Source organism: Strigops habroptila, chromosome 23 (assembly GCF_004027225.2).
Source record: "Strigops habroptila isolate Jane chromosome 23, bStrHab1.2.pri, whole genome shotgun sequence".
NCBI lineage: Eukaryota > Metazoa > Chordata > Aves > Psittaciformes > Psittacidae > Strigops > Strigops habroptila.
In genome coordinates this window covers 2,051,379-2,073,030 of record NC_044299.2, presented here as the reverse complement: position 1 = coordinate 2,073,030, position 21,652 = coordinate 2,051,379, and the positions used below count along the sequence as shown (strand labels likewise).

The window sequence follows — 21,652 nt, the reverse complement described above, 5'->3', positions numbered from 1 at the left end:
CACCTTCCACTAGAGCAGGTTGCTCCAAGCCCCTGTGTCCAGCCTGGCCTTGAACACTGCCAGGGATGGGGCAGCCACAGCTTCTCTGGGCACCCTGTGCCAGCGCCTCAGCACCCTCACAGGGAAGAGCTTCTGCCTTATCCCCAAGCTGAATCTCCCCTGTTTCAGTTTGAACCCATCACCCCTTGTCCCATGGGGAGGAAGAGCACAGCTTGGAAAGGAAGAGCCAGCTTTAATCACAGCCCTGCCAGCTTTGAGACCTTGAGGAGGTATCGAAGGCACCTGAGGCCACGCTGTGTCCCTGGAGGAGGAGGAGGAGGATGCGGATCCCATCACAGCTCCGAGAAGAGGGGCTGCTCCCGCACGCTGGTGCTGGCCAGGACAGGGCTGGGGCTGGCGCAGGGGCCGTGGGCACTGACGAAGAACAAGGGGATGTGGCTGATCGTCCCCGTGGACCAGCACTGCGGGAGGAAGAAGCCACAAGGATGAGTAGAGAACACGCCAGGGGATGACATTCCTCCCCGTGATCCCAGCAAGGACCTTCCCCACCCTCTGCTCTCTGCTTTCTGGGTCGTTTTCCACACCCCTCCTCACCCATTGGATTGATGTCCCTCGGGAGCAGCAATGGGGAGCCCCGGGAAGGGCTGTGGGACCCCAGGAAGGGCTGTGGGCCCCAGGACTCACTTACCACGGTCAGGAGGGCTCCCTTCTTGAAGCAGGGGTGGAAGGCGATGAGCTGGGGCCGGGCATCGCGCTCGCCCCGCAGGAACCCGCTGCGGGGGAGAGGAGGAGCCGCGGTCGGAGCACGGCCATGGGGCAGTGCTCAGCACGGGTGTTTCGGGTGGGTTATGGGCACGTGGAGAGGGTCGGGCCCTGCCAGGGGACCTGAAGCAACGGGGCTTGAGGTGGATGATGGATGAGATGGTCAAAACGCAACTGATTGTGGGATGAAGGAGGAACATGGAGGGAGCAGAGAGCTGCTGCCATCCTGAGGTGGGTCCGCTCTTCCCCAACAACCCTGCGGGATTCCTGGTGCTCAACCAACCCAAAACCATGGAATCATGGAATGGGTTGGGTTGGGAGGGACCTTAAAGCTCCTCCAGCTCCAACCTCTGCCACGGGCAGGGACACCTTCCACTAGAGCAGGTTGCTCCAAGCCCCTGTGTCCAACCTGGCCTTGAACGCTGCCAGGGATGGGGCAGCCACAGCTTCTCTGGGCACCCTGTGCCAGCGCCTCAGCACCCTCCCAGGGAACAGAACCAGCCCCAAACCTGCAGCCACGCACCAGGGCAGGAGCTCGAACACGGGGCTGTTGCGGGTGCGGAACAGGGCAACGACCGTCTGGCTCCCGGGAGCATCGGGACTGCCTGCGGGAGGGAGGAAGGAGCAGGGATGGTTCCAGGGATCATGTCTTGAAGAAGCCCAGGATGGGGCTTTCAAAGGCCCTTCAATGATTTAAACCCGGCTCCAAGATCTGGGCTGGGGAGCTTTGGCCAGGAAGGGTTTGGGTGACTCCTCTGGAGACCCCCCCAGCCTGTGGGGTGCAACACAGGGGTCCCATCCCTCCAGTGCAGAGGTTATTTTCCATCCCATCCCAGTTTCTGCACCGAGATCCTCGCAGGACCTGCCTGGATGTGCAGAGGGCAGAAGGTGCCAGCTATGGGGGTGTCCCCCCCAGCTGTAAACTGAGTTTGGACCCAGCTTTGGGTGTCTCCCATGTCCCGGTGCTCCCTCAAAGCTCTGCTTTGTCTCGGAGCAAGGCCCATCCAGGAGAACCTGAATGGCTCGATTGTCCCTGGGGCTGCTCCTAAAAGCTGGAGCCAAGGGGCCCAGTTGGGCTCCAGGAGTAACATGGGCAGCAGCGGGAAGAGGGAGACCTTGCACGGGGTTGGGAAAGGTGATTGATGCGCCTGGAAGTGGGGAGGGAACCGGGATGCATCCCTGCGGGATGGGATCCCGCTCTGCCCGCGGGAAGGGCAGCAGCCCCTCACCTCTGATGATGGCCGCGAGCCTCTCGCCCGTGGGGTCCCACACCATGGAGTGAACCTCTCCTCCGACCCTGAAACCAGCAGCAGCAGCAGTGAGAGCCCAGCGCCGGGGGGCACAGACCCCCCTCTGCCCCCCGAGAGCATTGGCACGGCCAGACCCACCTCTCCTCCCCATAGAGCGTCTCGAAGGTGGTCTCGGACAGATCTGCCACGATCGAAGCTGTTTTTGAGCCTCCCACTTGGCCCTGCATCTCCCCTGGAACACAAAGCCTGCTCAGCTCATGCCTCCTGCTCTCCTCATCCCTCCTGCTCATGCTTTACTACTACGTGGACCATCCCACTCTGTGAATCACTTGAAGTAATGCATCATTTCTGTCTGATCCCCAGAGCAGAACAAGGGGCTGCTGCCCCAGAGCCGCTGCCTGGGGCTGGGATGTGCTGGGATGGAAGGCAAAGCGAGGTTTTCCCTCCACAACCATCAGGACCAGGCACCTCCATGGAGAAAAGCCACTCCAAAAGTTTCCCTGGACCCCATTTGTGACTCTATGAGCAAGAAGCAATGTGGGGGGGGGTTAATCCAACCCCCCCAAGGCCTCACCCCGGTACTCCGAGAAGGACAGGGAGTAGATGACGGACTCCCCCAGCACGGTGAAGAGCAGGCGGCTGCCGTCAGGGCTCCAGCACCCCGTCTGTGGGGCACAGAGCCACGTTAGCACCCACTGCACGGGGCTGGGGGGCTGGATATGGGGCAGGTTGAGTCTAAACCACCATGTGTGAGGGGTGGAAACGTGCCGTCGTACCTGGCAGCGCCCGGTGATGGTGGGCCACCGCTCGCACGTCCACATCTGCGCCTCCCACACTCTGCAGGAGAGAAGAACTGATGTAAGTGGGAGAATCCCTGAGAGCTGCCCCAATCCCGCTGCTCCAGGAGGCCGGACCCGATCCCACATCCACGTCCCCCCCATCGCCACACCGGTGGCAGTGGGAATGGGAGCAGTGAGGACACAAAGCTCGGCTCTGGAGCAGATGGAAGCGACACCAAGGGCTGATCTACAGCATGTCCAGGGCAGGAGCTCACCTGAATACCGCCGAGGGGGTGGCTGCCAGGACCTTGCTGCCATCGGGTGACCAGGCCAAATAGGTGACACCTCCCCCCCCAAACCACTGCAGCTGGACACAGTTTTCAGTGGACACGTCCCAAACCTGGAGGAGACAACGAGGAGGAGGGTGATGACAACCTGGCCTTGAGCACTGCCAGGGATGGGGCAGCCACAGCTTCTCTGGGCACCCTGTGCCAGCGCCTCAGCACCCTCACAGGGAAGAGCTTCTGCCTCAGAGCTCATCTCAATCTCCCCTCTGGCAGGTTAAAGCCATTCCCCTTGGCCTGTCCCTCCATCCCTTGTCCAAAGCCCCTCTCCAGGTTTCCTGGAGCCCCTTTAGGCGCTGGAGCTGCTCTCCCAGCCTGTGTCTGTGCTGGGATTGCCCCAGCACAGGGGCAGCACCTTGCCCTTGGCCTTGTTGAGCTCCATGAGGTTCACACGGTCCCACCTCTCCAGCCCGCCCAAGTCCCTCTGGATCCCTTCCTGCACCCCGGTGACCCCGTCCCGGTATCCCAAAGCAGCTCCGTGGGCAGCACAGCCCCGCACTCACCAGCATGGCCGTGTCGACCGGCGACGCCGAGAGCAGGAGCTCCCCGCTGGGCGCCCAGGCCAGGCTGGTGACGGGGCTGTGCCCGGGGTAGGACAGCACCTGAGCGCAGCCGGATGAGGGCCTGGAGGGGAGGGAACCGCCGCGGCTGCTGAGGGGAAGGGCTCAGCCGCCACCACCGAGGTCGTGTCCGCTGGCGCTGACCCAGCCGGGCTCCTCACAGCCCCTGGGGACACGGAGGGGACATCGTCACCTTGTGGAGAGGGAGGTGGGATCCAGGTGCCACACCAGGACACAGCTCTGGCAGGCGACGGCGAGGATGGAGGCGCAGAGCGGCTTCCAGGCCATGGCAGCCACGTTCCTCTGCAGGCGATGCTTCAGCGAGGGGATGGTGGCGCTGCCAGAGGCGACAAGAGCAAACATGAGCCCTCCCGCAGCCCGACGTGCCTCCCAGTGTCCTCTCTCCAGCTCTGACCGCAGCGGGGGCCCTAAAAGCATCCAGTGGGAATGGGGGGGATGTGCCCCACCGTGACCTGCTTCCCTTTTTGGGGTGGGGGGGGGACAGGGAGGTCCCAGCCCGGTGACCCCGGCGTGTGCAATGAGCCAGAGCACACCTCGAGGGATGGAGCTGCCCGTGCGCCGCCCGCAGCCCGGCCCCGCGCCGGGACATGCCACTCGCTGGCTTGAAACCCCACGGGCAGGGCCGCAGGACCAGGCGGCAGAGTCTTCTCCTGAGGAGGGCTCGGCATGCCCGGGGCGAGCAGCGAGACCTGGGGAGAGAGGAGGCTCGACAGCGCCCAGGGAGCCGCCGGGGGAAGGAAAGCCAAAGCTTCCATCAGGCCAGAGCTGTGGGAGACATCGGTCCCATTCCCTCTGCAGGGACTGGTGAGAGGAACACGGGGGGGCCTCAGGACACACTGGAGATGGATGGGAGAGGAGGAGCCGGGGAGCAGGGGCACCCCTGAGGAGCACCCGGCCCTCACCTGCTGGAGTTGTAGACCCGGATGGAGTCGTCCAGCAGAGCCACAGCGAACTTGCTGGTGTGGGGGTGCCAGGCGAAGGCCCGGATGGTGCAGCCGGCCCTGGAGGGAGGGATGGGGCAGGGTGAGGGGAGCCAGGCTCAACGCAGCGGTGGTGGGCTCCTGGCAACGGGGTATCACCACCAGCAGCCCCCCACGGTGACAGAGGCAGTTCCCGGGGCCTCCAGTGAAATAAAACCTCCTTTTTGCTGCTGATCGGGGCTGGTTTATGTGCTCGGTGGTTATTCACAGGGCTCTGGGTAACACACACACACCCCGGGATTGGGATCGGGATCGGGATGTCCCAAGCCCTGCTCTGGGTTAACGCTGCGCCTCTCCCCGTCGCACACAGACTGAGGCAATGGGGCTGCGCAACGGGGAGGTTGAGCACATCAAACCGGGGTGGTCCCGGCCTCGCCCCCAGCACTCACCAGTCCACGGCCTGGGAGAAGGCAGCGATCATGTCCTCGCTGGTCAGCTGCAGGGACAGGAGCGAACGCTGAGCCGGGAGAGCAGGACTTGCCCCTGTGAGCAGTGAGGCCCCCCCCAGCACCCAAACCCCCCCTTCCCTCTTCCCCCACCTCCATTTCCATCCCCCTTGGAGCACTTTGCTGCCCCAATGCCTTTCCAATGCCCATTCTCCTCCCTTTGGAGAGGGAAACCTGCCGCTGGGCACCACCGGGAAGAGCATGTTGCTGTCTGCAGCTCGGCAGCACCCACCCGCCACCCAGACCAGCTCCCCTGGCGCGGGGTCGTCCATCCCTCATCCCTCATCCCCAGGCAAGGGGATTAAGCCCTGGAAAGACTCACGGAGAGGTGTGGGAACAAGGAGCCGTGCAGCGAGGAGAGCCAGTGGCACACGGCCAGCACGTAGCTGGAGCCCGTCTTCACCCATTGCAGCCCTGCGGAGAGAAGAGGAGCATCAGAACCAGCGTGGGGTCTGCAACGAGAGGCTGGAGGGGTGCAGGAAGCCCGTGCACCAGGGATGGGCACGAGGGAAAAGGGGATGAAGGGAACCAAAGGATCACAGGGAGCTCCAGAGAGACAGGGGAGAGCTCCAGGTCCTCTGTGAGCTGCTGGGACTCACCCTCCTCCTCGGCACTGCTGATCTCCTTCAGCACCCCGCAGAGCCCCACGTCCCGCCTGCAGCAAGAGCCCTTGTTGGGACATGAAGCCTGGTCCACCTCCCTCCCCAGCCCCTAGAACCCCCCCAAAAACCCACCCGGGGGGCTCCAAACCAGCTCTGCCCTCAGCTGGGGGCACCCACTGGTCACTGCTGGGCCTGCCCCCAGCTGTGCTCAGCTCTTGGCTGTATTATGACCCCCCAAACTCCCCCAGGAAGCTCAGGCCGGGGTGTTGCAGAGCACCATGGAAACCCGAGAGCAGGTTGTGCCCTTTACTGCTGGTGGGGGAGAGCTGAAGGGGCAGCGAGGGCTCTGCCGTGCTCCTGGGTGAAAGAGGGATGGGTACAGGGAAGGAGCTTGAGCAGGAATGGTTTGGGTTGAAGGCACCTTAAAGCTCCTCCAGCCCCAGCCCCTGCCCCGGGCAGGGACACCTTCCACTAGAGCAGGTTGCTCCAAGCCCCTGTGTCCAACCTGGCCTTGAACACTGCCAGGGATGGGGCAGCCACAGCTTCTCTGGGCACCCTGTGCCAGCGCCTCAGCACCCTCACAGGGAAGAGCTTCTGCCTCAGAGCTCATCTCAATCTCCCCTCTGGCAGCTTAAAGCCATTCCCCTTGGCCTGTCCCTCCATCCCTTGTCCAAAGCCCCTCTCCAGGTTTCCTGGAGCCCCTTTAGGCACTGGAGCTGCTCTAAGGTCTCCCCTTCAGGAGCCTTCTCTTCTCCAGGCTGCCCCAGCCCAGCTCTCTCAGCCTGGCTCCAGAGCAGAGCTGCTCCAGCCCTCGCAGCAGCTCCGGGGCCTCCTCTGGCCTCGCTCCAGCAGCTCCATGTCCCTCCTGTGCTGTTGCCCCAGAGCTGGATGTGGGATGCAGGGGGGGCCCGGGGGGGCTGCACTCACCAGGCACTGAGGCACCTCTTCCACAGGGTCTCCCGGTGGTGGATGAAGGCCGGGCGGGTGCTGAGCTCCGGCCGCGTGTGAGCCTTGAGCGTGTCCCGGGGCAGGCTGAGGATGGGCAGGTCCGAGAGCTGCCGGCACGGACATGGGGATGAGATGGGGCGGAGGGCCCGGGGCAGGACCCCCCCATCTCAGCAAAGGAAACACCGATGGGGGGGACACAAAGATGGGGTGAAGGGACGAAAGAACACCCTGGGGTGAGAGTAACCTGTGAGGGGGGTGAGGAGACCCCAGCAGTGGGGCCGGGGGGGTCAGTGTGGTGTCACTCCCATACCGGGGGGGGGGTCAGTGTCATCCTATGCGGGGGGCAGGGTCAGTGTCCCCATGGGGGGGGAGGCAATGCCCCCCGTACCGGGGTGGGGTCAGTGTCCCCATACTGGGGGGGGGAATCAGTGCCCCCATACCTGGGGGGTCAGTGTCACCCTAGACCGGGGGTGGTCAGCGTCCCCATACCGGGGGTGTCAGTGGCCCATACCGGGGGTCAGTGCCCCCACGCTGGGGGGGGGGGTTAGTGTCCCCATACCTGGGGGGTCAGTGTCACCCTGTACCGGGGGGGGGTCAGCGCCCCGTGCCGGGTCTCACCTGGCTGTGCAGGGGCAGCGGGAGCCGCTCCCGCGCGCTCACCAGCGCGTTGTTGCTCTCGCACAAGGTGACGTCCCCGGGGGGCGGCGGCGGCGGGAACAGCGCGAGGGAGCACATCCCGCTGCGGGACCCCCGTGAGGCCCGGCCCGCGCCGCTGCCCCGCGCCGCGCCCCCCACAGCCCCCCCCACCGAGCCCCCCCAGCCCCCCACCCCGCACCGAGCCCCCCACAGCCCCCCCGCACCCCGCGCCCCCCCCCGGGCCTCCCCACACACACACACACACCCAGCGCCCCCCCCCCGGGCCTACCACCCCCCCCCCGCACACCCAGTGCCCCCCTCCCGCCCCATTCACAGCTCCCCCCCCCCACACCCAACCCGAGCCGTCCCGCTCCCCCCCCTCCCCCCCGCACTCACCCTCCCGCCGCCTCCCGCCGAAGGCTTCCGCGCGCGCGCGCGTCCGCCCCCCTCCGCGCGCCCCCTGGCGGCCGTTGTGCGGGGCTGCGCGCGACGGATTTAAAGGGGCCGCGGCCGCGGGTTGGTGCAGAGCGGGGGGGGCTTCAATCCCCAACATACACCAACATACACCCATACATGCACCAACATACACCAACATACACCGACATACACCCACACATGCACCAACATACACCAACATACACCGACATACACACTGACATACACACACCAACATACACTACCATACACACATACATACACCGACATACACCCACATACACCCATACATACACATACATACACCAACATACACCGACATACACCCACATACACCCATACATACACATACATACACCAGCATACACCGACATACACCAACATACACTGACATACACCGACATACACCCATACATGCACCAACATGCGTCAACATACACCAACATACACCGACATACACACATGCATACACCAGCATACACCAACGTACACCAGCATAGACTGACATACACCAACATACACACAGGCATACACCAACGTACACACACACACATACACACATACATGCACCAACATATACCAACACACACACCAACATACACCAACATACACACATGCATACACACACACACACCCCCCAACACACACTCTCAACACACACTTCCGTGGGTGTCTGGGGCCCCACGTACCCACATCCCGTGGGTGCCCAGGTTCGGTGGGTCTCCATGTCCCTCCCACCCCATACTTGGGTCCCATGGGTCTCTGTCTCCCACCCCATACCCAGGTCCCATGGGTGCCCGGGTCCATAGGTCTCCATGTCCCACCCCATACCCAGGTCCCATGGGTGCCCGGGTCCAGGGGGTGCCCACATCCCCCATATTATACCTGGGTCCCATGGGTGCCCAGGTCCTCTGGGTGTCTGTGTGTGTGTGTCCCATACCCAGGTCCCATGGGTGCCCAGGTCCCATAGGTCTCCATGTCCCTCCCTTCCTATATCTGGGTCCCATGGGTGTCTGGATCCTGTGGGTCTCCGTGTGCCACCCACCCCATACCCCTGTCCCATGGGTGCCTGGGTCCCATAGGTCTCCATGCCCCCCCCATCCCACACCCACGGGTGCCCAGGTCCCCTGTGCTCCTGCATCCATCACCACGCTGTGCCTGGGTCCCCTGGGTGTCCCTGTGTCCCCCCATACCCAGGTCCCATGGGTGCCACATCCCTGCAGGCAGGACAGTGGGTGCTCCCCTTCTCCCCTCTTTCCCCCCCCCCGGCTCATTCCCAGCTCCTCTCACTTCTCCCCCTTTCCCTCCCCTCCCGCTTTATTCCCTTTATCTCCGTGTTTTCCTTCGCGGCCGCAGGAGTTATTTTAATTTCTCCAGGATATTAAATCAAGGCAGCGGCGGGGGGGGGGCTGCGGCGGGGGCCCCACATTCCTCACCCGTTACGGAGAGAGCGGGGGGGACCCACAGGAGACAACGATTTGGCCGGCGCCGCCACCGGAGCCACCGCAGGGGCTGGCGTGTCCCTGCGGCTCCGGTCCCTTGGAACCCCCAAACCCAGCCCTATGGGGCAGCGGAGCAGCAGCACTTGGGGGGGGGTCGGGGGGGGGCGGTGGTTTGGGAGGCTCCGGGCGGTCGAGCCCTCGGTGGCCGCGGGGCCGGGGTTTGGCTCCGGGACGTTGGCGTTGGCATCGGCCCACCCAGGGCGAGCGGGTGGGTTTGGGGTGAAAACACCACAAAAAAGGCAAATCTGTGGTTTGGGGAGGGGGGGGTGGGGGGGTCTATGGGTTGCTGGCACCCGGCATCCCCCATCCCGCCGGGAGCCATCCTGGCCATGGCTCCAGCACCCCGGGCTCCGGCTGCCCCATTGATACGGGGGTGCTGCTGTGCCTCAGTTTCCCCACCGGGCACGGGGGGGGGGCAGCGTGTCCTTCCCACACCCCCCCCGGGACAGCGGGGCCCGGCCAGAGCTGCGGCCACCGTGACTCAGCCCAGGGCCAGTACACGTGGCGGGGGGGCAGGCGCCGTGCACGCGTGTTCCTGTGCACACGTGTGTTCCTGCGCACACGCGTGTTCCTGTGCACGGATGTGACTGGCTGGGGTGGGTGTGCGAGGCCGGGGCACACGCTTGTGCTGGAGGGATGGTGGGGGCCCCAAAACTGTCCTGCTGGGCCTGGGGACATGGGGACAGAGGGATGGGGGAGCAGGGGGTCACAGACACATGGGGACATGGGGGGCAGAGGGATGTGGGGACATGGGGACACTGGGATATAATGTCATGGGGACACAGGGATGTGGGGACACATGGGCAGAGGGACGTGGGGGCACAGGGATGTGGGGGCACAGGGATGTGGGGCTATGGGGTCCTGGGGACATGGGGGCACCGGGCACAGGGGGATGTGGGGACATGGGCACAGCAGGATGTGGTGCCGTGGGGACACAGGGATGTGAGGTTTTGGGGTCCTGGGAATGGGGAGACACAGGAAAAAGGGACATGGGACCATGGGGACCTGAGGTCTTGGGGACATGGGGGGACGTGGGGCCACGAGCGTGGGGCTATGGGGACCCAGAGATAAGGACACAGACCCAGATTGTCCCCAACCCCACTCCTGTCCCACCACCCGCACGGGGCGGGGACACACATTGAACCCGAGGGGGGTCCCGTCCCGTCCCCCCCCCCCTCCGTGCCTCAGTTTCCCTCGGAGCCCGAGCTGGAGCGCAGGGGGGGGCACAGCCCCCCAGGGACGGAGCCGCTCTCACGCCTCAGCGATCCCTTTATTGCTTTGGGGGGAGGGGCACAGCTTAAAAAGGGGGGGGGGAACACATTACATTACATTAGCGCTTAATGACCCGGGCCAACCCTGTCCCTGAGCTCTGTGCGGGGGGAGAGGTTTTGGGGGGCGAGAAGATGGGGTTTGGGGGGGGGATAAATGAGGGGGAGGGTCAAGATGAGCCCCCCCCCATGTGAGCCCCAGCGCGCTCGGAGCCCCCCCCATAATTTAAGACATAAATTATAGTCGCTAACGAGGAGATGCCGCCGGGGGGGGGGTGTCACAGGGGTTGGGGGGGAGCAGGGGGCAGCGCCCCATAATAAATACCCCCCGAGGAGGATGAGGATGGGGCCGGAGGCTCAAATCTCCAGCAGGTTCCCGGGCTCCGGGCTACCGGTATCTTTGCCGGGAGAAGCCGGAGGTTGCCGGGGAGAAGCCGGGGGCTGCTCGGGGCCGGGGCCGGGACCGGGGCCGGGGCCGGGGGGGGGTTTGGGGGCTCCGGCCTCCGCGTGGGTCTTCTGGTGCTTGCTGAGGTGGTCGGAGCGGGTGAAGCGTTTGCTGCAGAGGAGACACGTGAACTTCTTCTCCCTCGTGTGGGTCCGGACGTGTCGCTCCAGCTCGTCCGAGCGGGTGAAGCGCTTCCCGCAGAAGAGCCAGTTGCAGACGAAGGGTCGCTCCCCCGTGTGCCACCGGAGGTGCGCTTTGAGGTGCGAGGCTTTGCCATAGACCTTCCCGCAGCCCGGGATGTGGCAGCTGTGAACCGGCTTCCGACGGGACCCCCCCGGCCCCCCCAAGCGCTCCAGCTCTTGGCAATTGGGGCAATCACAAGCCGGGCGCCCCGTCAAGGACCCGCCGCGGGGGCCCTTTGGGGTGTCCCCCGGGTTGGGTTTCGGGGTGGGGGGTGCCGCGGGGGTACCGCTGTAAGGAGGGGGGTTCAGAGCCCCGAAATCGGAGCCGTAAGCGGGAAGCGGGGGGCTGAGGGTGGGCTGCGCCTGCAGCGAGCCCTGCAGCCCCTCGGCACCCGCCGGCCCCCCCAGCCAGCCCCCGTTAGGGTGCACGTCCCACCAGGAGGGTGCTGCGGGCCCCGAGCCCCCCGGCAGCCCCCCGCCGATGCCGCCCTTGTACCAGGAGCCGTAGGGATGCGGCATCTCCAGCGAGGGGTACACCCCCGGCAGGCAGTCGCCCGATGGGTGCCCCTTGGCCGCCACCACCACGGGGGCGCCCAGCACCTCCTGCGCGCCCGTGGGCGCCGGGAAGGGGTGGCCGAAGGGGCCGTAGTCGGGGCCGTAGGGCCCGGGCGATGCCTGGGGGCTGGCGGAGGGCGAGAGCAGCCCAGGCGCGCTGGGGAAGGCGGCGGTGTAGGAGTCACCCATAGCGGCGGTGGGGTGCGAGCAGCCCGAGGCGGTGCGCGGTTGTGGGGTGGCGTCAGTGGGGGCACCCGGTCATGGCGCCCGGCGGCCTGTGGGGAGAGGGAGATGGGAGTTAGGGGGCTGAAGGGCACCCGGTGCGATGGGGCACCCAGCAGTGCAACAGGGCACCCAGTCTGGGGAGGGGGGCACCCACGGCAGTGGGGTACCCAGTGAAATGAGGTAGCTGGTGCAATGGGCACCCAACACCATGGGGCACCCAATATTGGGGTACCAAGCCCCATGGGGCACCCACAGCAAAGGTGTACCCAGGGAAATGGGTTAACTGGTGCGATGGGGTAACTGGTGCAATGGGGGACTCAGCACGGTGGGGCACCCAATATTGGGGTAACCAGTGCGGTGGGGCACCCAGAGCAATGGGCACCCAGGGCAATGGGGCACCCAGCACTGTGGGGCACCCGGTATCGGGGTACCAAGCCCCATGGGGCACCCAGGGCAATGGGGCACCCAATACTGGGGCACCCAGCTCCTTGGGGAACTCAAGACAATGGGCACCCAATATTGGGGTAACAAGCACCATGAGACACTCAGGGCAATGGGCACCCAATATTGGGGTACCAGGTGCATAGTGCACCCAATATTGGGGCACCCAGCCCCGGGCAGCAGCACCCCCCATCTACACCCAGCCCCACATTAACCCCCATCCTGTCTCCCCCACGCTCCTGCTCCTCTGTGCCTCAGTTTCCCCTCCGGCACTGAGCACACCCCATCTCTCCCCTCGGAGCCGTCCTCGCTGTGGCTTCTCCAGGGGCTAATAGCAGGGTTATGCCGTGGAGGGGGCCTCCCTCCCCGCTGCCCCCCGGCTGCCCCCCTGCTCCCAATCCCGGCTCCTGCTGCTTTTATGGCCTTTTAATCGAATTAGGCTGCGGCCTCCCCCTCCCCGGGCCACTTCCTCTGCTTTAATGCCCTTCATGGCTTTCAGCTGCCGCCGCTGAGACCGGGCATCATGAGCTGCGCCCCCCCCCCATCATTCCCAAGTTTTTCCCTTGATTTGCCGTTTTCCTTCACTTTCTCCCTCCCCCCGCACCCACTTTGTGGCTTTTCCAGCTTTTTTTTTTGGTGCTTCCTTCTTTTGGGGGTCCCGCCCCCCCCCGTCCCCCCCCCTTCCCTTTTTGCTGTGGTTTTTGCTCCTATTTTTGCGCCGGGCCCGGCCGCGGCCGCAGCGCGCTCCCGGTTTTCCAAGGATAACAAGGGCCAGGCCTGTGGCCCGGGAACGCGGCGCTGCCGCCAGAGCTCCGTAATTAAAACCAGGGCGAGCGTCGAACGGAGCCGCGCTTAAAATAGTGTCAAAGTGCCATAAATCAGCCCCGGTTGTGCCGGAGCCCGGGAACGCCGGGAGCTGCGGCCGAGCTCCGGGGCCAAGGGGTGACAACCGGTGGCTCTGAGCGGCCTCTGCTGTGTCCAGGAGCAGGATCCCCTCTTGTGTCCCCCCCCCTCCACACACACACACACACTGGGGATGGGGATGGGTCCTGCAATGGGGCTCACCCCGTCCCCAGTTCCTGGTGTCTTGTTCCCGAACCCCAATTCCTGGTTCTTGGTCCCCAGTTTCAGGTCCCCAATTGCCAGTTCTTGTTCTCCAGTCCCTGAGCCCCCAAGTTCCCAGGCTCTTGTATCCAGACCCCAACTCCAGGTCCCCAAAACCCAGCCCTTGTCCCTAAACCCCATCCCACATCCCCAACCCCATGTCCCTAAACCCCATCCCTCATCCCTGAACCCCAGCCCTCATCCCCAGTCCCAGGTCCCCAAACCCCATCCCTGTCCCCAGACCCTTCTCCCCAATCCCAGGTCCCCAAACCCCAGCCCTTGTCCCCCATCCTTTGTCCCCAAACCCCATCCCTCTCCCCAGCCCCAGGTCCTTAAACCCCAGCCCTTGTCCCCAAACCCCATCCCTATCCCCAACCCCAGGTCCCTAAACCCCATTCCTCATCCCCTATCCCTGGTCCCCAAACCCCAGCCTAGTCCCCAGTGCCTGGTCCCTGACCCCAATGGGTGTCCCCCCACCTCAGTGTCCCCCGTGGCCAATATCCCCTCACGTCCCCAGGCCACGCTGGCACTATCAGCCCCCCTCGCCCTGTCCCCAAGGTCACCCCATCACCGAGCCCTGGCTCCCCCTGCTCACACAATGGAGCCGTCCCAGCGAGGGGACACTTTGGGGTCCCACGTCCCTGTCCCCTCCCTGGTCCAGGTCCTGTGGGGTGGGGGACCAGGGACCACGCAGGGGCAGTGCGGGGGGGATCAGGCCCCGCACGGGGATGGGGGACACCGGGGCCCTGGCTCCTGGTCCCCATGGCTCCCAGGGACTGCGGTGGCCTCTGGTGCCAGCCCAGTGTCCCAGGGTGGCCCCATGCCAGGGGTGGACGTGGCCCCATCAGCATCGCCCCAGCGGGTGCCGGACTCTGGGGGTGGATGTGTCTCCAACCGCAGCTCTGGGGTACAATAGCCCTGGGGACCGATGTGTCCCCAACCCCAGCCCTGGGGTTCAATGGCCCTGGGGACCGATGTGTCCCCAACCCCAGCTCTGGGGTTCAATGGCCCTGGGGACCGATGTGTCCCCAACCCCAGCTCTGGGGTACAATGGTCCTGGGGACCGATGCGTCCCCAACCCCAGGTCCTGGGGCACCACGGCCCCACTCGCCCCGCTGCCAGCACCCCGGGGTGCCCCAGGGCTGGGTGGCGGTGGCGCGTGCGGTGGTGACAGGGTGTGATCAGCCACAGAGTCCCAGGGCTGGAAATATCCCCCCTGGAACCAATCCAGGCCATGGAGGGGGGATCCCCCATTCCCGAAGGGGTCCCGTTATCCCCGGGGATCCCTCTTGACTCGCAGGGGGCTCCTTCTCCTTTCCCTGTTCTGGGGGGGATCCCCCATCCTGGGAGGGTCCTGTATCCCTAGGGGCTCCCCCATCCTGGAGAGGGGTTTCCCATCCTGAAGGGTCCCTTATCCCGGGGTCCCTATCCCAGGAATGGGGGGGGGAGGTTGGTCTCCATCCCAGAGGGTCCCGGCCCTGGGGGCTCCCCCCATCCCGAGGGGTTCCCTGTCCCGGGGGTCTCCCCTACCCCGGGGTCCCTGTCCCAGATGGGGTCCCCATCCTGGAGTGTCCCGGAGCCGGGGTCTCCCTGACCTGGAGCGGGTCTCTTATCCCAGGGCTCCCCCATACTGCCGGGTCCCTCTTCCCGGGGTCCCCGTGCCCGTATCCCGGCTCCCCTGTGCCGGGGGTGTCCCATATCCCGGAGGATCCCTGTGCCGGGGGTGTCCCGTATCCCGGAGGATCCCTGTGCCGGGGGTGTCCCGTATCCCGGCGGATCCTGTGCCGGCTCCTTACCGCGCTCCGGGGCTCGGCGGTGCGGGATGCCGGGGTCGGGTCCCGGTGTCCCGGGGCTCGGTCGGGAGGAGGGAGCTCCGCTGCCGCCCGCCCCGCTGTGCCGCTGCGGCGGGGCTGGGCCGGGCCGGGGCCGGGACCGGGGCCGGGAGCCCGGCCCCGAACCGCCCCTCGCCGGGGGGGCCGGGGGCCGGGGGGGTCGGGGAGGGAGGGCAGGGGAAGGGGAAGGGGAAAGGACGGGGAAGGGGGAAGGAAAAGGGAAAAAGAGGCTGGAAAAAAAGAACAAGGAGTTGGAAAGAAATTGGGAAGGAAATGAGGAGGGAAAGAAGAGATGAGGCAAGGAAAGAGATGAAAGGAGAAAGGAAAGGGGAAACGGAAAGGAAAACAGGGAAGGAGAAAGGAAATCGGGGGGAAAAGGAAGGGAAAGGAAAGGAAAGGAAGGGAAAGGAAAGGAAAGGAAAGGAAAGGAAAGGAAAGGAAAGGAAAGGAAAGGAAAGGAAAGGAAAGGAAAGGAAAGGAAAGGAAAGGAAAGGAAAGGAAAGGAAAGGAAAGGAAAGGAAAGGAAAGGAAAGGAAAGGAAGATGGGGAGACTGAAGCTGGGGAAGGGAGGTGGAAGCTGGGAGACAGGGACTGGGATGGGGCGGGAAGGGGGAATAGTGGAGAGGGAAGGGGAAGGGAAGGGGAAGGGGAAGAGAGGAAGGGGAAGAGGAAAAGGAAAATAGAGGAGAGGCTGGGGAGGAAAGGGGGAGTGCAGAGGAAGGAGAGGCGGAAGAAAGGGCTGTGCAGGCGGAAAGCAAAAGGGAAGGGGAAAGGGATGAATGGGAAAAGTGCTGGAAAAGAGGGAAGGAAGGAGGAAAAACAGGGAAGAGATAGACACGGAGGGGAAAGGGAACAAAGGAACAAAGGGGGAGCTGGGACTCGTCATCCCGCGTCTGCGGGGGGCAGATGGGGCAAAACCACCCCAAAACGGTGCCAGTGGGGATGGAGCAGGGGTGGGGATGAGGGTCTGGGATGGGGGGACGCGGGAGGGGGACAGGGACAGGATAGGGATGGAACAGGGATGAGGACAGGATGGGGATGGAGCACAGATGGGGACAAGACAGGTGGGGATGGGAGAGGGATGGGAGCAGGGATGGGGACAAGAGGAGACCAGGGACAGGGATGGGGATGGGATAGGGATGGGAGCAGGGACACGGATTGGATAGGGATGGGAACAGGGACAGGGATAGGATAGGGATGGGAACAGGGATGGGTTGTGAATGCGAGCAGGGACGGGGATGGGATAGGGATGGGAGCAGGGACGGGGATGGGATAGGGATGGGAGCAGGGATGAGGACTGGAGGGGGCCAGGGATGGGAGCAGGGACGGGGATGAGATAGGGATGGGAGCAGGAACAGGGATGGGATAGGTATGGGAACAGGGATGGGGACAAGAGGAGACCAGGGACAGGAATGGAGATGGAATAGGGATGGGAGCAGGGACACGGATTGGATAGGGATGGAACAGGGATGGGATAGGGATGCGAGCAGGGATGGGGAAGGGATAAGGGTAGGGATGGGAGCAGGGACAGGGATGGGAGCAGGGACACGGATTGGATAGGGATGGAACAGGGATGGGATAGGGATGCGAGCAGGGATGGGGAAGGGATAAGGGTGGGGATGGGAGCAGGGCCAGGGATGGGAGCAGGGACAGGGATGGGATAGGGATGGGAACAGGGATGAGGACTGGAGGGGGCCAGGGATGGAGCTGGGGGTACCAGGAATGGGGCTGGGTCCTGGGGCTGGGGACAGGAGCTGTGGATGGGGTGTGACAGAGCAGGGATGGAGATGCAGGGGGACCAGGGATGGGGTGGGATGGAGCTGGGGGGCAGAGCTGGAGACAGGGACACGAGTGGCGCAGGCGATGCGGCTGGGGATGCCCGTGCCTCAGTTTCCCTTCTTACAGGGGGTTATTCCCTACTTACAGGGGGTTATTCCAACCACGCTCCTTTTCCCCCCTTTTCTCCCCCTCCACCTTTTTCTTTTCTACTTCCCCCCCCCTTTCCCGTGTTATTTTCCCCTTTTCCTCCGTTTCCCATCCAAGGCCGTTCCGGAGCCAGCGGGGCCCTTTCCCAGCCCTGACTCAGGGTTTTCCGCTCCGGAGCCGCCGGCGCCGCGGCCGCAACCACCGTCCCCCCCCTCCCCGCCCCGGTCCCCCCCAGCTACACCCTCACTGGGCTTCCACTGCCCGCAAACTGGGAGCAAACTGGGACAGCTCCATCCCGCCAGCGGGAGGGGGCACCCCGCGGGGGAGGAATTGGGGTTTGGGGTGGGGGGGACCCCAAACGTGTCCCCTCAAGGGTTGGCGGGAGGGGTGTGATGATGGTGGCACCGGGCCCCCCACAATTACCCAGGGGCCTGGAAGATGTTGGGGAAGGGGGGACATGGGGGGCACATGGAGGGGACATGGAAGGGGGGATATGGGGGGGACACTGAGGGGGGACATGGGGGGTTTGCTTCCCCACGGCTCGGGCTCTGTGTCCCTCTGTGGGATGTCCACTCGCCAGCCCTGCGTCCATCCCTCCCTTCATCCCTTTGTCCCTCTGTCCCTCCCTTCTTCCCTTCATCTCTCCTTCCCTCTTTCCATCCCTCTTTCCCTCCCTCCATCCTCCATCCCTCCCTTCCTCCATCCATTCCTCTCTCTTTCCCTCCACCCCTCTATCCATCCCTCCATCCATCATCCATCCATTCCTCCATCCGTCATCCATCCATCCCTCCATCCCTCCATCCCTCCCTCCATCCATCATCCATCCATTCCTCCATCCGTCATCCATCCATCCCTCCATCCCTCCATCCCTCCATCCATCCCTCCATCCATCATCCATCCATTCCTCCATCCGTCATCCAGCCATCCCTCCATCCCTCCATCCCTCCATCCATCCATCCATCATCCATCCATTCCTCCATCCATCATCCCTCCCTCCCTCCCTCCATCCCTCCATCCATCCCTCTATCCATGATCCATCCATCCATCCATCTCCATCCATCCATCCATTATCCATCCATTCCTCCATCCATCATCCATCCCTCCCTCCTTCTCTCCCTCCCTTCTTTCCTCCTTCCATTTCTCTACCCCTCCCTCCCTCCCTCCCTCTCTCCTTCCCTCCCATCCTCCCTCCATTCCCCCACTCCTCCCATCCATCCCTTTATCCCTCTCTCCCTCCCGTCCCTCTCCCTCCATCCCTCCCTTCGGCCTCCCCCCCTTTCCCTTGCTCATTCACTCCCATCTGCCAGCCCGGCTCAGGACCTGACACGACTCTGGGGAGGTCTCAGCATCCATGACACGACTTTGGGGGGTCTCAGCCCCTGACACGGCTTTGGGGGGTCTCAGCATCCCTGACACGAGTTGGGGGGTCTCAGCAGGACGGAGGCTGCCGTGTCCCCCCCGCCGTGGTCGCGGCCCCCCCGCTGCGGTGAGCCAGAGCCGGGGCTGGGCCGGGGGCACCGCGGCCTTCAAAGGGAGCGACAGCAGCGGGAATAGCTTCCATGTGTGCGGGGGGGCGGCACCGGGAGCGGGCGGCACCGGCAGCGGGGAGCACTGGGAACGGGGAGCACTGGGAATGGGGAACACTGGGAATGGGGAGCACCGGGAATGGGGAGCACTGGGAACGGGGAGCACTGGGAATGGGGAACACTGGGAATGGGGAGCACTAGGAACGTGGGCTGGGAGCACTGGGAATGGCGAGCACTGGGAATGGCGAGCACTGGGAATGGCAAGCACTGGGAATGGCGAGCACTGGGAATGGGGAGCACTGGGAACAGCGGCTGGGAGCACTGGGAATGGGGAGCACTGGGAACAGCGACTGGGAGCACTGGGAATGGGGAGCACTGGGAACAGCGACTGGGAGCACTGGGAATGGGGACTGGGAGCACTGGGGAGGTGGTACCCACCCCATAGCACAGGGCCCCCGAGCCCCCCATCATATAGTGCCCCTCCCCAGCGCCCCCCCATGACAGTGTCACTGTGTACCCCCCGGTCCGGGTGCCCCCCCGGTCCCTGTGCCCCCTAGTCCCTGTGTCCCCCCCCCCGGTCCCCGTGCCCCCCCGGGCCCTATGCCCCCCAGTCCCTGTGTCACCCCCCCGGTCCCTGTATCTCCCCTGGTCCCTTGCCGCCCCCCAGTCCCTGTGCCCCCCCCCGGTCCCTGTGCCCCCCCCGTCCCTGTGCCCCCCCCCGGTCCCTGTGTCCCCCCCCGGTCGCTCGCCCCCCCCGCCGCTCCCGGCCCCCGGATGTTTCTCTTGCGGTCGGAGGCCCCGAAATAGCGGCGGCCCCGGCGTGTGGGTGCGCCGGCCGCGGCGTGCCAGCGCCCGCGGGCTCCGGCCGGGGGCGGGCCGGGCGCTGGGGACTCTCTGAGGGCTCGTAGTGGGGCTGAGCAGCGGCACCCGCTGGCGCGGCGCCCCCCCCCCCCCGTGGAGTTTGGGGGGACCTACAGGGTTTGAGGGAGCTATAGATTTTGGGGGTCCTATAGGGTTCGGGAGAGCTATAGGGTGTGTGGGGACCTATATGGTTTGGGGGAGCTATAGGGTGTATGAGGACCTATAGGGTGTGGGGGAGCTATAGAGTGTGGGGAGACCTATAGGGGTTGCGGGAGCTATAGGGTTTGGGAGTCCTATAAGGTTTGGGGGAGCTATAGGGTGTGTGGGGACCCACACGGTTTGGGAGTCCTATAGGGTTTGGGGGAGCTATAGGGTGTGTGGGGACCCACAGGGTTTGGGAAAGCTATAGGGTTTGGGGGAGCTATAGGGTGCGTGGGGACCTATAGGGTTTGGGGGTCTTATAGGATTTGAGGGAGCTATAGGGTATGTGGGAATCTATAGCGTTTGGGGGAGTTATAGGATGTCTGGGGACCTATAGGTTTTGGGGGAGCTATAGGGTTTGGGAGTCCTATAGGGTTTGGGGGAGCTATAGGGTGTATGAGGACCTATAGCGTTTGGGGGTCCTATAAAGTTTGGGGGTCCTATAAGGGGTGTGGGGTAACAGGACGAGACTGGGGGGGGATGTGGGGGGTCCTCGGGGATCCCAGGGGAATATGTGGGACCTGGGGGGTGCCGCGGACGCGGGGGGGACCCGTTTGCTCAGGGGGGGGACCCACATGCGCCAGCAGCGCCCGGGGAGGTCCCGGGGGGGGGGTCCCGTTCCGGGGCAGAGCCTGTCCCGGGGCCGGGCCGCGGCGCTTCCGTCCACCCGCCAATTAGCCCGAAATAGCCGCGGGGGGGGGGGCACGGGGGGGGGGGGGGGCAGGGACAGCCCCGGGGCCCCCCCCGCCATGTGGCTCCCATTGCGCTGCGGTGCACAACCCGCATCAAAGCGGCCGCGGGGGTGGCGCTGGGGGGGTCTGACACATCCCCCCGTTCCGGCTGCCTAAGGACCCCCCCAGGGTGCCAAGAGACCCCCCCCGAGCTGCCGCGGTGCGCCGGGACCCCCCCATGGCAATTGGGGGGGGTCCCCCCTAAGCCTTGGGACACCCCCCGAGGCCCTGAGATCCCCCCCCCCGATGTCCTGGGTCCCCCCAGACTGCCAAGGACCCCCCGTGGAAATCGGGGTGTCCCCCCCTATGTCACCCCCCCGAGCCCCGGGTCCCCCCAGGCTGACAGGGACCGTGGTCCCTCGGGCCCCCCCGGTGTCCCCCCCCCGGTCCCTGGCTCGCGCCACGCGGCATTTCTGCGGTTCCCAACCCAAAATTGCCGCCGGGACTCGCCCGGCGTCGCCCTGAGCCGCGGCCGCGACCTGCGGGGGGGTCATCCCCTGTGCCCCCCCCGTCCCCCCCCCAGTGCTCCCAGTGCCCCCTTTCCCCACCCCAGTGCTCCCCATTCACTTCCACACTGGTCCCAGCACCCCAGTTCCCCTCCAGACCGACCCCAGCACCCCTATTCCTCATTCCACGGCCCCCATTCACTTCCAGACTGGTCCCAGTGTCCATCCCAGCGCTTCTGTCCCCCTCCCATGACTGGTCCCGGCACCCCCATTCCTCATCCCGGTGTCCCTACTCCCTGCCAGACTGGTCCCAATGTCCCTGTTCCTCATCCCAGTGTCCCTGTTCCCCATCCCAGTGTCCCTGTTACCCCCTGGACTGGTCCCAGTGTCCCTGTTCTCTCCCAGTCTGGTCCCAGTGTCCCTATTCCCCATCCCAGTGTCCCCATTCCTCATCCTGGTGTCCCCACTCCCTCCCAGTCTGGTCCCAGTGCCTGCATTCCTTATCCCAGTGTCCCTGTTCCCTCCCAGACTGGTCCCAGTGTCCCTGTTCCCTATCCCAGTGTCCCTGTTCCCCCCCAGACTGGTCCCAGTGCCCGCATTCCTTATCCCAGTGTCCCTATTCCTTATCCCAGTGTCCCTGTTCC

General features: G+C 64.9%; 2 protein-coding genes across 4 annotated transcripts; both read right to left on the bottom strand.

Annotated features, from left to right (window-relative positions):
* Positions 1-212: 212 nt before the first annotated feature.
* On the bottom strand, positions 213-7,791 carry AAAS (aladin WD repeat nucleoporin). 3 transcript variants are annotated; one of them, XM_030510352.1, is made up of 18 exons: positions 7,725-7,769; positions 7,311-7,431; positions 6,672-6,799; positions 5,742-5,797; positions 5,465-5,556; positions 5,086-5,132; positions 4,619-4,717; positions 4,250-4,405; positions 3,889-4,032; positions 3,639-3,759; positions 3,067-3,191; positions 2,789-2,849; positions 2,587-2,677; positions 2,151-2,244; positions 1,992-2,059; positions 1,286-1,367; positions 689-773; positions 213-461 (listed from the first exon to the last, which is right to left on the bottom strand). In XM_030510352.1, the coding sequence occupies exons 2-18, from the start codon at positions 7,425-7,427 to the stop codon at positions 333-335; spliced, it is 1,695 nt and encodes a 564-aa protein (XP_030366212.1). In that variant the 5' UTR covers positions 7,428-7,431; positions 7,725-7,769; the 3' UTR covers positions 213-332. The 3 variants fall into 3 exon arrangements, with proteins under 3 accessions (XP_030366212.1, XP_030366214.1, XP_030366213.1); XM_030510354.1 differs by lacking the exon at positions 4,250-4,405 and having other exon boundaries at positions 7,725-7,791; XM_030510353.1 differs by lacking the exons at positions 4,250-4,405; positions 7,725-7,769 and having other exon boundaries at positions 7,311-7,601.
* Positions 7,792-10,890: 3,099 nt separating this feature from the next.
* SP7 (Sp7 transcription factor) lies at positions 10,891-18,636 on the bottom strand. Its single transcript, XM_030510363.2, has 2 exons — positions 18,564-18,636; positions 10,891-11,990 (listed from the first exon to the last, which is right to left on the bottom strand). The coding sequence occupies exon 2, from the start codon at positions 11,902-11,904 to the stop codon at positions 10,891-10,893; it is 1,014 nt and encodes a 337-aa protein (XP_030366223.1). The 5' UTR covers positions 11,905-11,990; positions 18,564-18,636.
* Positions 18,637-21,652: the final 3,016 nt, after the last annotated feature.